Source organism: Harpegnathos saltator, unplaced genomic scaffold (assembly GCF_003227715.2).
Source record: "Harpegnathos saltator strain DR-91 unplaced genomic scaffold, Hsal_v8.6 scaffold115, whole genome shotgun sequence".
NCBI classification, from domain to species: Eukaryota; Metazoa; Arthropoda; class Insecta; order Hymenoptera; family Formicidae; genus Harpegnathos; species Harpegnathos saltator.
Window position 1 is genome coordinate 1,859,979 of NW_020229890.1, and position 17,921 is coordinate 1,877,899.

Sequence of the window (17,921 nt, forward strand, 5' to 3'; positions counted from 1 at the left end):
TCTTTGTTTATCGAAAAGTTATCAATAAAAATGTTTGAAAAACATACCAGTCAACATTAATGCTAAAGTTGGTTATTCATTGATATGTAGGTGAAATCATTGCAATATTGTATTCATATAAATAATAAATATTGTTTAATTCAACTAGCTGAAAAGATTTCACAAATCTCCAAAATCAAAAGTATTAAAAGCTACTTGAGAATTATTGATGGTTTCCTTCGTAATCTCTGCGACCAGATTCGTATTCAGCGCACAAAATTATGTAGGAAATCGCCTATATATAATATTTAAACAATAAAATTTCGCAGATCCGTATTACCGATCCTATACAAGATAGCACGTATCGGGAATCGTAAACGAAAATAAGCAGATACATCATAGCATATGGCTCTGTATATATTAACATGTAAATAATAAACATTAAGAACAAAACATTCTTACCAACAAATATAAATTGCATAATTAACCTCTTATTATTTTGCTTCTTTCATAAAAATCCTAAAAATAAAAAATCAGCGATTTTTTATTTTCACTATTGCTTTTCCTACGTTAAAATTACTTTTGAAAAATCATTTTGATTTTCATTTTGAATCGCCATTATCGTAATCTTCCCTAAGTTATAAAGCGCTTACCGTGAAAAAATTTACTCAAAAGTCTTCTGCATTGCGTGCACGCGTGTCGTATACATACATATCTCTGCCTGCTGTATGTGATCGTAATTTCTTTGTTTCCTTTGGTTCCTCTTTCATTATGTGCAATTGTTGAAGGAAATGTCATTTGTCAATTAGTATCGTCGTGTTGCAAAGTATAATAGTCATATTTCACGAAACTGGGCTCGGCTTTCCAGGTTGTCAGTCTTCCGCGGGCAAAAAGCTTTCGACCCGTGTTTTTATATTTGACGCTAAACGCGATATTTCTCCTAATTATGTGACGCGCAATAAAAAGATGTAAAACGATTGCGTATGAAATGTTGCATGAGAATAATATCAAGAACATCACGAAATGAAAAAAGAAATATAAAGAAGATAATCGCAATTTAAAAGAGAAGAATCCTTTTTATCCTCGTCCCCTCATAGGTGATCATATTTAGCGCCAAACCATACCATATTTTTGCAATCGCGCGATGTCGAGATAATATTTTGGCAGTTATAGAAAGAATGCCTTTGCGCGGAAATGCTTCGTGCGGTAGGACGTATTGTGTGACTGTATGATATTCTTTGTGACAGAGGCACCTCCTTGTGACGCGTCAACGCCGCCGCTCCTCGTGTAAAAATTGCTCGAGTAAAGTGTATGTGTGTGTGTGTAATCATTTCTTTTCATTACATATAACATTCTCTACATTTCATTATGCAATATTTATACGTGTATGTATACAATTTTTCTGTACTCCGGAGAAATATCCCTTCCCCCCTACATTAATCTAACCTAGCTCCGCTAAGACAGAATCAAGGTCCTCCTGCAGGGTGATACTCTGCTCACGCTGTTTCGCCAAGTCGTCCTTAATCCTATCTACTTGGGCCTTGAGTAAATAATTGCCCTTCTTCAAGGCCGCGAGCCGTCCTTCGTGCTTCTTAATGCGCTTCTAGAATAGAGAAAGCATTTCGACGTGCAAAAAAGCTATCGCTTTCTTCATTCACTTACAAGTGCCTTGTATACTTACTTGAAATACATTTTTACGATGCTCGAAGGGTGCCTTCTCATCGTCCGACTCGGATTCTTCTTCTTCCGATTCCTCAGACTCCGACTCTTCCTCGGATTCCGTCTCTTCCTCCTCCTCTTCTTCCTCCTCCTCCTCTTCCTCCTCCTCCTCTTCCTCCTCGTCGGTCTCCGACACTAATTTTGCCATCTTGTCCACTTCCTTCTGCAGCTGCTTGAACTTCTTCTTTTCCTCCCTCAGCATTTTCTGCTGCTGCTTGATCTGTTCCTTCAGCGCGTGTCTCTCTTTGCGAGCGTTCACCGCCTTGTCTCTGTTTCAACGATTTATTAGATAAATCATTTTTGTTTTCTATTCTTTCTTTAAAACGCGTTTATCGTTGCACTCACTTGAAGCCCTTAATCTTCGAAATGAAGAGTTTGATTTCCCTCTGCGCGCGTTTTTCCGCGGCGACTTTAGGGTCTTCCTCCTCCTCCTCCTCCTCTTCCTCTGTACTTTCCTCTTCCTCCTCACTCTCGTTGACATCTTGCTTATCTATACTTTTCTGCGTCGCGATTTTAGCCACGTCTTTCGCGCTAGGACAACCGGCTAGTGCCATTCCTGTAACATCGTACATCGCGTACCCCACATTTTCCCAATCTTCCGTTAGCTCAACAATCGGTTCAGTCTCGGTAGGTGCAAGCTCTTCTTCTGTGTTAAGCGAAATAAGAAAACGAGAAAGCAGTATTAGTGTAAGCAAGTTTACTGGGGCCTTTTATTGTATCTTTCAGATCTTCGTCACATGTATTCGTTTAAGTTGGTGTTTTATAGACAGCGTCTATTGAAATAACCTTACGGCAGGTTGGCGACAAAAATAGCTATTCCTGCCACCATTTATTACCTGCCATTTTATACCTGCCATAAGATTATTTCAACAAATCCCGCCTACAAAACACGAACACAGTCTAGGGATTTGCCGTGAAATTTTGTTATTCGTAGAATGACTTTCTGGACACGAAATCTGCTCCTTTACTATACCACGCCATAAAAAGAACAAAACAAATTTCGATAACGTTGTAATATTATAATTATAGATTCTATTATGGTGTGTTATACTCCTGCTTGAAAAAGAGACGGATGATGTCCTTTCGTATTGTCATCCCCACTCCTCTCGTTCCGCAACATCATGGCTGCTCCTAAGTTCGAGCGTCTTACGTTTTTGCGAGTAGCCAAAACGTTACAAAAAAGAATAGAGATAACAGTGGGAAAAATCGGCCAATAAATACAACCTCGCCTAAACGAAGTATTAATTAAAGTAAGAAAAGTATATACGCAGTAAACTATTCGTTTAACACGATTGGATTTCAGTTACAAGAAACGAGAGCTTCCGTTCTTCAGGAATTAACGGAAAATTTCGTTGCAACACAAGGAAAATGCCGTGAGAAAGTTTTCTTTTTCTCAAAGTTAGGTTAGGTTATGTAACATCCGAAGAACGGTATGTGCTTAACACAAAATTGTTACTGATAACTGAATACATAATGAAAACGTTGTCGACTTCTGAGTGATTTAGGAAGTGGTTTGAAGTGGCATGGCTTTCAAAGGTTTTAACTGCTTTTCTTTTTAAGCTACGAGGGTGTCACCCAGTTCCGAGTTTCTTTTCGGTTACGAAAGACATAAATAAACTAAGAAAGAGAAATGTCTTCTCTCCAATGGAAAAATTGTGCTGTTTTCGATGAAATAGAACTATGAAATGAAAAATGAAGTGAAGTGAAAATGAAAGGTATGAAATGCAAAACATACGTGAGATCGAAGACTGAAAATGTACGAAACAAACGCAATCAGAGTGATGCAGATATTAACACTTCGTGATTAAAATAGCGATACAAATTCAGGCCAATTAGAAAGCTTAAAAAAGCGATCGATCGTTAATCTAAAGATTGCTACCAAACTTGAGCTTCTGCCAGAATAAACGCTCTAATTACGTACCAGCTTTCATGCGTTTCTCCAATGTCGCATACATTCGTTTCATCTCTTCCAACTCGTTTTTGGTCTTGTCTCTTTCCTCGGCAGCGGTAGCGTATTCCTTTTCAGCTTTCTCCGCGTCTTTCTTCGCTTGTTGTGCCTCTTGTCGCAAAGATTCCGAAAGTTTCTCGTCTTGCATCTTGTTCTCCTGAACGTTCTTTTGGGACTTCATACATTCCACTTCTGACTCGAGATTTAAAATTCTAGCCTGCGCATTATAAGTCACTTAACATTTAATAAGACATTGTAGAATTAAATTTATATTTACCTAACGAAAAGTAGAAGTTAAATCTTTCAAACATGTTTACAGTAACAGCTTTATCATTTCTCTCCAAAATATCGATCTTTCCCTTTGTAATCGTGATATGCCGCGCTATAAGTAATACTAATATACGCTATAAGTAAGACTAATTTAAGCATAGTAAGACTAATTAGCAAATTAAATATGGATACACCGATAAAAAAAGTTGAGAGAATTCCTCACTGACTGTCTCGCGTTGATTTCTGTTGGTTGTACAATAATTTAATTGATAACCGAACTTCCGAAAAAATACGAGAAACAAATGTATTTTTCGAGACCCATATACGTCTTTTTTACTTCGTTCTATCGGTCCTTTATTGACTGCGTAATTGATTTTTCACGCGCAATAAGTTAAATATATCAATATCTGAGCAATTAAAAACACCATGAATTTTATGCAAGATGTCTCGGAACAATTTTGACGGAGCATGCGTAGAATGAATTGGCTAAGCCGCGCTGTGACCTGAGCGGCTGCAGCTCTCGTCGAATACCATCTCAGTGCGCGCTCATTTGTCAGATTTCTGTAATTAATAACTCGATAATTATTGCGAATATCGCAAAACGGTATGAGGCTTTTTTGTTCGCCTTAATCCGTTCTACATTCTCACGAGCTTCGGCACCATTGTTCTATGACATCCTGTATAATTAATAATATGTACACAGGGTGTCTCATAACTCGGTACGAGGAATTCGCAGGGACATAGAGGGGATTAAAACAAACATAAAAGTCCTGTATCGTTATTCGCGATATTCGCAGTAATTATCGAGTTATCAATGACAGAAATCTGACGAATAAGCGATCCAAAATGGATGATCGGAGAAACGTTGCGACCATTCGGGCAAAAGTGCGGCCCAGTCGGTGTAACAACTGTTGCCGGCGCATGGCGAGGAGAAAGACAATGGGCCAATCGCTATTCGGCCATGCGTAATCTTATCTTGTCGCTTCTACGTCTGGCTGCACGCCGTCAACAGTTATGAGACACCTTGTATAAAGAGAATCCTTTTATGCAATTAACATATAAATTAAAAACCAAGCTGTTTTTCAAAGAGTAAGATAAATTAATTATATATTAGTTTACACACACAATAAGTATGTAATACGTAAAAAGATGTATAAAGCAAATGCGTACCGACGCGTGACCATCTCTCTTTATTTGACATAATAAATCTGTAATGAAATCAGCAATAGAGCAATTAATAAATCCCTAAATCCGTTTCACTGATACACAAGTACAATAATTATCTTAGGAAAATTATAAAAATTCATGAGAATAAAAATTTTATAATATTGTTATTAAAATCTTAAGATACAAGAATACAATCTTTATTTGTATATTGTAAATATATTTAATCTTACTTAGAAATTAAAAAGGTAAAAATATGTTTTTAGGTACAAGGATCTGTCCAGATATATATTCGTGTTTTTGTGTGATTAATGAATTGCCACAGCATACCAGGGTTACATCACTCGCCACCGCTGTTAGGGTTATATAGCATCATTTGGTACCGGGGTATCTTCACCTTTTTGGCCATGTAGTTATTGTTGAGCTAACAATATAATTTTCACGGCTATTGAAAACACAATTGGAAGGTCTTTTTGCTAAGAAATAAAAATTTTAATTGCATCCCTCTCGAGATGCAGGTTTCATACTCCGGATACCGCTGAAGATCAAAAGGGCAGAGAAATCTAAAATTGTCAAATGTCAAAAAGAGAAACTTGACAATTATTACGCAAGAATGCGAAACGCAAATCAAAGAAAACTGAGTAAACAGGAGTAGAAGGGACATTATTCACTAGAATTCTCGAATATTTCTTTTCCTCCATATATTACAAGGAATATCACGAAAGTATCAAAACGGAAATTCAATGGCTTCCAGTTATTAAAGTATCTCCTTTTTACCTGCAGGCGTTTATTGTCCCGCTCCAAAGCCTCCTTGTTTCTCAATTCTAACGCCAGCATTTGCTTCGTGCTCTGCAAATCGTCCCTTACAGCGTCTATATCGTCCATCTCGTCCTGCATTTCATCTGCCACTGGTTCTTCCGCCTTTTGAATTTGTTCCTCTATAGTTAATTGCCGTCGAAATTTCCGGAGACCTTCCAGCACCGGCTTCGAGCGATCATTTGTCCTGACACTTTTAAGTTTCACCCCTTGCTGAATCTGCTTCAGCAGTTGATTGTGCATATTCGACTTTTCAGACTCGAACACGAAGTGGGCCTTACCTATTGATCAGGGTGAAAACTTATGCGTGAGTCGTTGCTCGATCGTGTTGTCATGCATGGAGAAACACGGACTTGCATGTAGTCTCTGGTACCACGACTTGGCGACGAAAAATATGGTTGGTTCTTGGATCAAGACGTAATCGATCACATTAAAAATTCGAGAAGCGCGACTTACGCGTCTTCAAGTTGTGAAAACGCCGTCATGCATAGCGTCGCATATCACGGACAGCTCTCGAGTGACTAGATGCTCGATTGAAATTTTCACTGACTAAGAAATATAACGATTAATGGTTGACAAAGCGGCGGTAAAGGCGGCGCAGATGAATACCGCGACAGACGGAGCTATCGCGTACAATTTGGTACTCCACGAAAGAAGATGATCCCATCGACTTATCCTTGACATTTTGACTAATATTTTCTCTTCATCCGAGAATCATCCGGCTGGATGTTCTCCGCTTTTCCGCTGCGCGGGCGCGCTGATTCATAAAAGTAGCTGATAAGGCATTTCAGGCCTTTATCGTCTTTATAGATTTTATTTGATATCCAGATTGGTACCGCGACCATCGTGGATTTATTTTCAACGCGTTTCATGAATATTCCAATTCAGGAAGGAGAGGACTGAAATGCTCACGAAACATCGGAAACAAATCTGCGATGGACGCGGTGTCGATCAGGAACAAAATGAAGAGATCACCTCTTAAGCTCATCATTATGATCATTATGCTGCTAACGTAGGAGGGAGCAGGAGAGGGCCGGATGTCGGTAAACCCATTGAGAAACGCGAAGATACCAGTTAATTCAACGGTAATCAATTAACAATTTAATCAATCCAACAGTTCAACAATGGATTAGCTAGCCCGCCTGGCGGGGGAGCGAGAGATATTCATTTGGGCCAGGAGAAATTAGCGACGGACCAGTACTGCTGGCTATTTGCGCTACGAAAGAGGAACACGGAACTAGGGACGCGTGCGTTAATAAAAACCGCTTTTTCTCATTTGCCAATCAATCAAGATCAAACTTCAGCCGCATCAATCAAACAATCGCGTCACATTGTCATTGTCACCATTCAAAAATGTATGTGACGAGAAACGAAACAGAGAGATTTTGTGGGAATACGTTGGCGAGAGATCTTGAGAGATGCAGATACTTCTTTCAAGATCAAAGAACGGCGAGAAAAAAATATTTAGCAGAAAAAGGTTTGAGAGAAATTTGTAACGGTCATGGTGGACAAAGGAGTATACGCCTGTTACCTGCGGGGTCAGCTGTAACCTTGTTGACTCTTTCGATGAGTGGAGCGCTCCGGTCATTGCATTTTACGTGCCTCAGAGTTTTCCCACTTTCGACCTCTTTCATCATACTGGCCCAATCAGGCCGCTTCCTGGGCCTGGACTTCAGGACTTCCAACTTCTGCATTTGTTTGTTGTTGAGCGCAGGGAGGTCTTTCAGGATGTTCCGACTCGGCGGTGGTGGTGGTGGCCGGGGCGGAGGAGGCGGGGGTATATTCGCCCTCGAGGAACTTTTCGACAATGTAGGGGCACCTTAGGACACAGAATTCATTCTCGTTAGAGAGCTTAGAGTGTTCAGAAGCAGTTTGCATTTGCAAAATAACGCCAGTTATTTTCCCGAGTCTCAAGTTACTTCATTTCGTCTCGACGACTTGATAACGTTATTAATTAACAGTGGGTCAAGTGTGCAAGTATCTCGACGATTGCTAAGTCTATCGAAAGTGTAAGTAATCGGTAAAAATTATTATTAATACTAAAGTAATCTGTACAAAATTATAAGTCACTGCTGTCTCAGTAGAAGTCGTCGTTTCATTGAGAGTCAATCGAAAAATATGACTTTACTTTGTCGTCTATCGGCTTCTCTTTCTTTGCATGATTATTATTGGTGCCTTTTTCTTATTTTTCTCCTGTCTTATGTTACTCTGATGTAAGATTATTTTATCTTTATTATTCTCCTTTCCAGTTCAAGATAGCCAATACGTTGGAAGTCCAGTAATCTGCAGAAGGTCCCAGCAGTGATCCATCGGAGAACCCAGCTCGTATCTAATCAGTTTTGTGAATTGTTAAGTCTACCTGTCCAAGAAGTAAGTAGTACTCGCTGTTGTCTCGCTTTAGTTTGGTTCTTAAATTGGTACAAAAATGGTGCCGGGAAATGTAGCGTAACAAGTGCTCAGTGAGAAGAGAAAAAGAAATTTATACACTTGAAAAATAACGCGTACAAGTCACTTCTTTTCGTCTCGACGGCTTGCTAACAGTATTAATTAGCGGTATTGTGGTAACAATGACGAATTAGTGTTAAAAACGAATGCTTTCCAAAGCCTGATCCGCTCCCGAATTTATCCGTAAGATCAAAAGAACTTTAGAATGATAATGTAATATTTTCAACGCGAATCCTACGACCCTAGCTGTTATCTGCCATTTTTGTTAACGCATTTAACTTTTAACTCCAAGGTAAATTCTGTCGATTTCACATGGAAAAAAAGCGACGCATTTTTCTCTTCGCACTCGGCTGTAATAACGAGATCGAAAAGTTAAGTACAGTACAAAGTTGCAGCAAATTGTAAGAAAATAATAATCGCGCGTCCGGAGAATCATATTTATCACACCGATGAACTCGGGGACCAAAAAGTTCGCGTTAGCGTGTAACGAAAGTATCGGTCGCTTTAAGGGCGGCAGTAATTACGAAAGAGAGAAGGACCGTCGTTGCTCTTACCTGTAGTGCTCTCGCTCTTGGAGAGTGGTATACTGTCACCCCGCGATCGAGATCTCTCGATGCGAACTTGCCGCTCGAGCTGCGGCCTCGAATTTGGCTCCTGTCGCCCATTCTCGCGCGGTACCGGCCGGCCGCTCGGTATCTTCTCATTCTTCGGTTGCGACGGTATTATCGTGATTTTGCTCTGTTTCCGCGGCTGTTGTCCGTCAGCGGAAGCTTTGCGCGGCTGGCCATCTGAGGAAGGTGTCGCGGGCTCCGCGGGTTTTGGCACACTCTGTCAAATCAAATAGAAAATTATGCTCGCTGAGAGAAAGGCAGTTTTTCGCTACTTTGATGATACAACGCGGAGACGCGAGAACGTTTGTGTGTCCAGGATCTCTCCTCTTTTCCCAGTTATTGTTAAGTAACTAGGTAAAGCTTGCAAAGCTTGCCAATTTCGTTCTGTTTCTTCTCACACGTTTCTTACAATACGTTTTTTTACAATAAATAGCCGCAGTAAAAGATAGAAAAAAACGAAGGTTCGTCGCCTTCGTTTTTTTCTATCTTTTATTGGATCTATCTCTTCCGTCCCTCTCTTGTCCCGACTACACGACACAAAGGGAGAGAAAAAGGAGAACCATTTTGTACCATTTTGCAGGTCCGCGGCCTGTTCGGAAATGTCGCGCTCTTCCGTTCTAGCGTATTGAAAATATGATATATATATATATATTTAATCACATACATTTTCCGGTGTTTTCCTGGTAAAAATGTCGCTGTAGCGAAAACCGTTCAAAGTAAAGCGGATTTTAATGATCGATTGCGATTGTATGTAACGTCACTAAGACAAATGGTGCGAGAGAGCCGTCGACAAATTGCAATGTCGAAGTAGACGCGACGGCATTATGTCAGTGGACCATAAAGTTAATGAGATGAATAATGACTGTTACGTTTATCAATTGGTTAATTCGCCGATGTGTCCAACCAGCTTCTAACGGCTCTGCCTACGAGTTAACGCCAAATAGTCACGTCGCCGAATGAATTAACATTTTCGAATACGAATTTGGCGATTTACTTTTTTACCCGATTGGCAGGACCTTCGTCACACTCTTTTGTCGTAAATTATTTGTCGTAGATTTCTTTGACTTAACTTCTGCCACATTCTTCTGGCCATATGGTTAGGTATACGGAGAAAAAATGTCGTTCACTTTTATAATACTGTTTTTCACAATAGATAGTCGTAGGGAAAAAAATATAAAAAAACAAGGGTTCGTCGCTTCCCCCTACCCCGATCCACTGTGCCATCTCGCGCGACACAAAGAGAGAGAGAGAGAGAGAGAGAGAGAGAGAAAATGGAAAAGAATGAGAGAGGAAGAGAGACCGAAGGAATTTTCTTGGCAAGCCTCGAAGCAGAGAAGAGTTCGTTCCGCCGGCTTTAAATAATTCACATTGAATTTTGCACTTGAGATGTCACGTTCTACAATTTCGATCGTCATTGACGCGGAGTTTCCATCTTTTAAAATAAATAGCTGTCATCAAATCGTTGCTTGACTTTCCAGCGTTCAAGGTCCTCGGGAATTTCTCACTCTTCATTCTTCCAATTGTAAATTCGTCGTTTCTAGCAAAGTCGTTTCTGCGCGTATCAACGTGACGTCGCGATCGCGATTTTTGGATACAGTTCGGGCGGGAAATCGCCGGTATAATCGCGTGAAGAAACTCCGCGGAAGACGCAGCTGGCAAGCCATTTGAAATAGAAACGCGTGTTCTTTAAATAATCGTGACCCAGAGGCTTATATGCGGCCGCGTGTACGACGGATCTCACCTTCCTTCGCGTCGGGAAAACGAAATTATAATTGATAAGGGCACGCGTGCGGTACGTTTCGATCGCTTTAATGGGGAACGACCGTGAACCGACCTGCATTCTGATTGTCTAAAAATATCCGAAGTCAACGTGAAAATTTGCTATTGTTTTGGCGATCGTTAGGTCGCCGCGTGAATCATTAGACAACAATGCGAAGAATCCGACGCAACATCAGACATAACGTGACGAATGTCGTTAGGATTTATTTAGAAATAACTTCAGGTCAAAAGGTTAAGGAACCTGCGGTTCCTTTCAAGGATAACATAAGGGTCACCCAAAGAAAGAAAGAAATTCTCGCAGAATTATGTGTTTTGGGATATCAGCGGTTACAGTCCTTTGTTACCTCGAAAATATTTAGTGTGCAACGCGGAAAAAAATAACAATGGTACTCGTTATCGTTGCAAAAAAATGCAACCATGTTATCGTTACCGTTAATAGCGAAGAACAAAAATTACGTCGTTGCCGAAAAGTCGTTGCCGAAGGGAAGTGTTTAGCAATGGTAACGACATTGCCAACAACGCGTTATTTCCTCGCGTTAAGTCCTGCCGCAAGGATCTACGTGCATATACATCTCGGTTGACAATTTTACGATTATCTCTAAGATTTTCTCTGAAATTATTTTATCTCGAACTCGATCTGTCCCGTCGATGACTTAATCGTGAGCGAAAACCGGTGAACGGTATCGCGACATGTAACGTCGGGGCGCGTAAAAAGGGGGGCGCTCCTGCGCGAGCGCGTCATCGTGATTTCGAGGGATTCACGTTTTCCGCATTATCTCGAGTCGCGTAGATCAATCTGTCTTCTCGCGGAGCGTTGCCAGAAAACCGCGAGGATATTCGTTTGGAAAACCTTCCCGCAATTTGATGATATAAATCCAACAGCAATAATCTTGAGCAGCGCGAAATGTGCGTGAGCACTTTGAATCGCAGATCTCGAGTTCTCTCACTCGAATATAGCCGTAATTCAAGATCGAACTCTTGGAGAACTCTTTCTTGTTTCATGAGCGATGTCGAGCTAAATATTCAGCCAATCAGACTTGGACAATTCGCCGTCGGCAACTCTGATCGGTGATAGGTCGACACCCCTCGCCCCTCGCTCGAACGAACGGAACGACGTGATTTTTCGCTCGAAAGACAGAATCGTTTTTTCGTTCTTTGTTTTGATGACAATTGGATCGAAGTGTACTGTTTAGATGCAACAGCTTGCGCCGAATTCCGTGCCAGCCGAAATGTTTATCGCGCTAACTCGCTGCGGGACACCCACGCCGGCTAATAATATCACGATCAGTAGTGAAGTCCGCTGACTTTGAAATCCAATATCTGAATGGAAAAAGATTGCAGAAGTCGCATAGCGCAGATTACTCGCGCGTACTTCCAGTTGAAACAGAGGCAGATTATATTAATCGATTTTAATCGTGACGGAAGGATGCGATATGAATTCTATCTTAATTAGAGAGACGGTGCGTTTGATCGGAACTGATCCGAATGTTAACCCGAGACTTTGCATTTCGCTTCGAGCAGTTGCTTCCGACCGATAACTTGTAACATTTAACGTAAAATTTTATCTAAAATCATCGTTTACCATCGTAATCCAACTGATGAGGGTGAAAATTAATTACTTAATTGCTCCACTGCAACATGGTATATTTTCATAAGTCTTTATAAATATAACTGTTAATATAGTTGGAAAAATACCTCCCTAATTAAGAAAACGAAAATACCGCGCTGTCTCGCGCTTGAGTTAAGACAAAGGGTTGAAGTTGAAAAAATCTTGAGCGATATATCGAACAGTCTCATCGTAATTCCGCGGGATATTTAATCTTCCACCGTTTCCGTCCGTTCGGATATTTCGTATCATCCTAAAAAAAGATCGCGGTTAAATCTCTCTGCCGTGACTTGCCGTCGCAAAGTCGTGACAACGTAAAATCCCTTTCGCGCGGTGCTGGCAGAGGATGAAATTCAATGTACCGTCGCTTCAAAACCGTCGTTTCCAGGACACATCCTCCCAAAGAAAACCCATCCTTCATTTTCTACGGATTCCCATCGAGTTCACTCCATCTTGAGATTTTACTATAAAACGAATCGTCGAGTCATGCTCTCGGAATACTCCACCTACCTTTAAGGTGACTTGAGTGAAGGCGGGAACTTCCTCGGTCTTCGGCTTTGAGTCTCTACGGGAGTTGAGGGTCCACGGCGCTGTGGGCATCGGCAGCGGGTTTGGACCATCTTTGACCCATGGCGGTCGGAAGGTGGTCCTTTGCGGCGGCTGACCACCGGCGCCGGGCATTTTCTTTGCTCAGCGCCTTCCTTTGTCCTCTTCTCTTTCGCTATGGAGGACGAACGATCCTTCGGTGTTCGGCACCTGCGCTTTTTCCCCTTATATCATTCGCCGACGTGTCGACAAAGGCGACGTTGGGTGTCTCCGGCTCTTTTAAAATCGCCTGCTCGCGCCCCCGCCCGAAACAAGCGGCGATGGCGACGATCCTCCCGAGGACGTGCGCGATGCGCTACTGACGAACTCCTGGACCGACCGCGATACACGAAGGTGGGGCTCTCGCGTGGGCGAGATCGGGCGACCCACTTCTCTCTCTCACTTTCTCGATAAAACGTCGTCTCTCGCGATGATAATAAGCTTCTCGCTGCACGACTCTAGGCTTCTCGATGGGGATCTCCGCGGCAAACGACCGTCAAGCTTGCCGTTCGCGATGTCGACCGACCGACGCGTCTCTCAACGAGAGGGGCGAGCATGTATCACGACGGGGTCGAGGATTTTTGCGCGAGTCCGGGAAAGATCGAGACCTGGACCGCGCAACAGGCCCGCGGACTGCACCTCCCTAACCGTATGATATTTTCGGCCATGTGACGTCACCGAGAGACGCAAGCTCAAAATAGAAAGACTACTCTTCCTCCTCCTCCTCCTCCTCCTCCTCCTCCTTCTCGTCCTCCTCTAGGATGCCTTCAGCGGCGCATACGACGCGCTTTTCTTCTTCTTCCTCCTTCTCCTCCGCTCCCTCCACTGCCACCCGCTTTTCTCGCCGGCCTACAAATGCACTACGCGTCTGTTTACGATGCACCCGCGTCGACCGACCGAACGCGAAGGTCGATCGATCTTCAGGGTCAACCGGTTGTACCTTACCGAATCAGAAATGATTAAAATACATGAAAATCGTCTCAATAGACGAGGGCAGTTTATCAATGTGCAATTTACAGACAAGGCGCATGATGTAGAAACGCTGATCAGACAATGACGATTGTTACATCTGCGCTTTTATTGCCGCATCTAGGCAAGATCTTGTGTTAGTCCTTCTCTTTTTCGTAATTTTCATTCATTGATATTATGAAGGTCCTCTATTATTGAACACCAGTGCACACATTCGAGACTCGGAAAAAAACAAATGTACAGAATTTAACTTGTTCGAAAAGAGAGGAAAGAGAATTAGCGCGAGAGAAATAAAGTGTAGGGATTTGGTAATAAAAAACAAGACTATAGATTTCAAGGAAACCTTATCGAAAAGGATCGTAGAAAAATGATTAAAATATGAATTTGTTAGGAATTAAATGAGTTTAAAACCTCATACATTTTTGTACCAGAGAACCGATTCCCCTGAGCAATGTAACAATTAAAAAACACATTTTTTCCCATTAATCAAAGTTTATTTTCAACATCCGCCATTTTGTAGAACATTTTTTACAATTCACTTTTTACAAATCTTTACAAGAAATGTCCGGGCTTTAATTTGAGCTTCGTTTCGTCTCAATACAATGATTTTTGGCTGCTTATCGCTATTGAAAGATGTTACAAAATTGTGTTAAAATTTAGTGTTAATTGCATTTATTTTGTCCAACAAATAGAATGTCACTGTACAGTGATTTTCTTTAGAGAAGATTTTCTAGAGGAGGTTTTTTACAGGATGGAAAATCAAGGAATCTTCTGGTCAAGCTTTTATGCGGAGGGAGAAGCCGAACTTATGGATATTGATGAACCTATGAACATGGGCGAACCTATGGATGTAGACGAACCTATGGATATAGGCAAACCTATGGATGTTGATGATTTTATGGATACAGGTAATTTTATGGATATTGATAATTTTATGGATATTGATAATCTTATGGATATTGATAATCTTATGGATATTGAAAATCTAATGGATATATCTGTGGAATTTACAGGACAACCTATAAACAAAGAAAACGAAGAAATGGACATGGACGACAACGAAAGTTATTCACTCGAGAACCAAGATTATGCAGATGAATATATAAACAAAAATATAGAAGTATATATGGACATAGATGAATATATAATCGAAGACATATACATGATCAAACAACATAAACAATGTAAACGGAAAAACATATACCAACAAAATTATACGAACGAAGACGAGATAGATGTGGAAGAAGCTTTCGGACAAATCTACCATCCTGAATACCAATATATAGATGTTCATCTATGTAAGAAGTTTAAAAAGCTCTTGATCTGACACATACATGGCATTAGAAACTGTCAAACTATAATTGTATTGGAAAGTGGCATTTCTGATACAAACCCATGTAAAATTTTATTCGATCTGTCAAGTCATTCGAATATTAGCACCAGTTGAAAATGCTTGGTGCAAGATGGGTGTCGCATTTGCTAACAAACTAGACTAAAAACGCGTATTCGAATGCGTATTTCTCAAGCGTGTCTGGCAGATTTTAATCGTTTTGAGCAAAATGAAATGGATTTCAAGCGTCGTTTCATAACTATTGATGAAACTTGAATCCACCACTATACACCAGAGCGAAAAGAACCTTCCGGAATCACACTTTAATGATGGTATTGAATTATTGGAAAAACGTTGGAATAAATGTATTGAAGTTTCAGGAGATTATATTGAAAAATAAAACATATTTCACGGCAAATAAAATTTTCTTTCATTGGAAAGACGTTGGAATAAATGTATTGAAGCTTCAGAAGATTGTATTGAAAAATAAAACATATTTCACGGCAAAAAAAATTTTCTTTCATTAGGCCGAAAACTTTTCAGGCTGCCCTCGTATTTAGGGAGGTATATCCCATTAACGAAAATCCATCATAATCCAATGCAGAATTATATCCCATATTAACACATTGCATGCGGGTATACTAGGTGCGCAACCAAGTTTCCGAGTTTTTTTGATCAATAAAAGAACGAAAAATTTCAAGAGAAATACAAAAAATAGTTTATTCAAAGTATCGCTTGGGGCCATTTATTTTGCACTTCAATATATGCTCTACGATTATTTAAAAAAAAAAACGAAATTTTCTTTTAATAAGTTAATATAGAATAGTGAACTAAAAATGAAAGGGAAATAGACAATTTCTAATTTTACTATTTATTCAAAAATATTTTTTCATAACTCGACAAACTAAACTTCTAGAAAGAAACAATGGAAATCGTTGCCTAGCAACGCAAACACCATACACACTTACAATGCCCATCGTATTTATATGATACCCGCTCTCCAGCACGAATCTACTAAATACGTACTTTTACGTGACCCGCGCTCTAGTGACAGACTGCAAAAAACGTAAAAGTACGTTTCCCGCATGCAATGTGTTAAACAGACGATGCCTATATGATTTTGATCCATTTCATCGTTTTCGTCGTTTGTAGAATTTTCTATTGATTCAATTAATATGTCCATTAGATTTTCAATATCCATAAGATTATCAATATCCATAAGACTATCGATATCCATAAGATTATCAATACCCATAAAATTATTAATATCCATAAAATTACCAGTATCCATAAAATTATCGACATCCATAGGTTCGTCTAAATCCATAGGTTCGTCTATATCGATAAAATTATCAATATCCGTAAGATTATCAATCTTACGGATATTGACGAAGAAATGGACATAGAAATTTATCATACAAAATGATACGAATGAAAACGATGAAGATGGATGTGGAAGAAGCTCCCGTACAGATCTACCATCCTGAATATCAGCCTATAGGCCTTCATCTATTTAGGTATGCATATCCCATTAACGAAAATCCATCATATTCCAATACAGAATTATATGCCATATTAAATAGAATACACGGCCTAGTAAAATCGATACATCTGTAGAAAATTCTACAAACGAAGAAAACGACGAAGAAATGGACATAGAAATTTATTCAAACAAAGACGAAAATAACTTAGACAAAAATAATGCAGAGGAACACATGGACATAGACGACAACAAAAATTATTTACTTGGAAACCAAAATCATATAGGCAAACATATAAACAAAAACAATGTCGAAGAACATATGGACGTAGACGAACGTATAGCCAAATTAGACACTTGCTTCTCTCTTATGTAAGAAGGGATGCAGATCAGCAGATGAGAATAAACAACTAGGCGAATATCAAGAGATACAATATTAGATGAAGAAATATACGTGGTAAGTGTATGTGTGCATAAGTGTATATTATTATTTAACAATAGATTTTATCTTTTAGGTTTTATTTTACAATACATAAATTATATACTAACTTGGTAATTTCTATGACGTCATTATATTCTGTGTTGTTAAAGGTGTGAGAAAGGTCGTCATCACAGTTTGGACTAAATAATACACTAAATAAAGTAGACAATAATGACCAAGCCCAAGATCCATTCCACGAGCTATTGGACGACAAAGTACAAATCCATCTTGCATGGAAACTGCATAGAAATGAAGGATAACATCTCATATCAGTGGCATATTTAAGGATAATGGAGAAAAAAAGGATAAAGAGGTAAACTCTTGACTTTTTTCATATTTAAATTTTTAATATTAATGACGATATATATATATATATATATATATATATATAGCCAAATTATATTATCAGGTTATATAGATATTCGAGTAGTTTCTTACTTATAATTGAATTCAAATTTTCAATAAATTGTTTTATATTTTTCAGATTCAATATAGACATGTATCATGAATGGCTCGCACATATCGAAATCTGTCGGAAAACTACATAATTTCTAAAAGGTAAAATATTCTGACGACTAAAAGAAATGAAAGGATGATCCTGGATGAGCGCGAAAAAACCAATTCATAGTGACTGCTTGACTCAGTACAAATATAAATAATAAATAAAATTTTAAAGACTTTTAATGACTGCACTTGACTCACGTCTACATTGACAAGAATATTGTATAATTTTCACGAA

General features: G+C 39.6%; 1 protein-coding gene across 2 annotated transcripts; it reads right to left on the reverse strand.

Moving 5' to 3' along the window:
• Window positions 1-780: 780 nt before the first annotated feature.
• LOC105188520 (sarcomere length short) lies at window positions 781-13,526 on the reverse strand. 2 transcript variants are annotated; one of them, XM_011150034.3, is made up of 8 exons: window positions 12,848-13,526; window positions 8,896-9,169; window positions 7,428-7,715; window positions 5,858-6,177; window positions 3,620-3,863; window positions 2,044-2,344; window positions 1,661-1,967; window positions 781-1,582 (listed from the first exon to the last, which is right to left on the reverse strand). In XM_011150034.3, exons 1-8 carry the CDS (start codon window positions 13,016-13,018, stop codon window positions 1,421-1,423), a joined length of 2,067 nt encoding a protein of 688 aa, XP_011148336.1. In that variant the 5' UTR covers window positions 13,019-13,526; the 3' UTR covers window positions 781-1,420. The 2 variants fall into 2 exon arrangements, with proteins under 2 accessions (XP_011148336.1, XP_011148337.1); XM_011150035.3 differs by having other exon boundaries at window positions 2,044-2,254; window positions 12,848-13,524.
• Window positions 13,527-17,921: the final 4,395 nt, after the last annotated feature.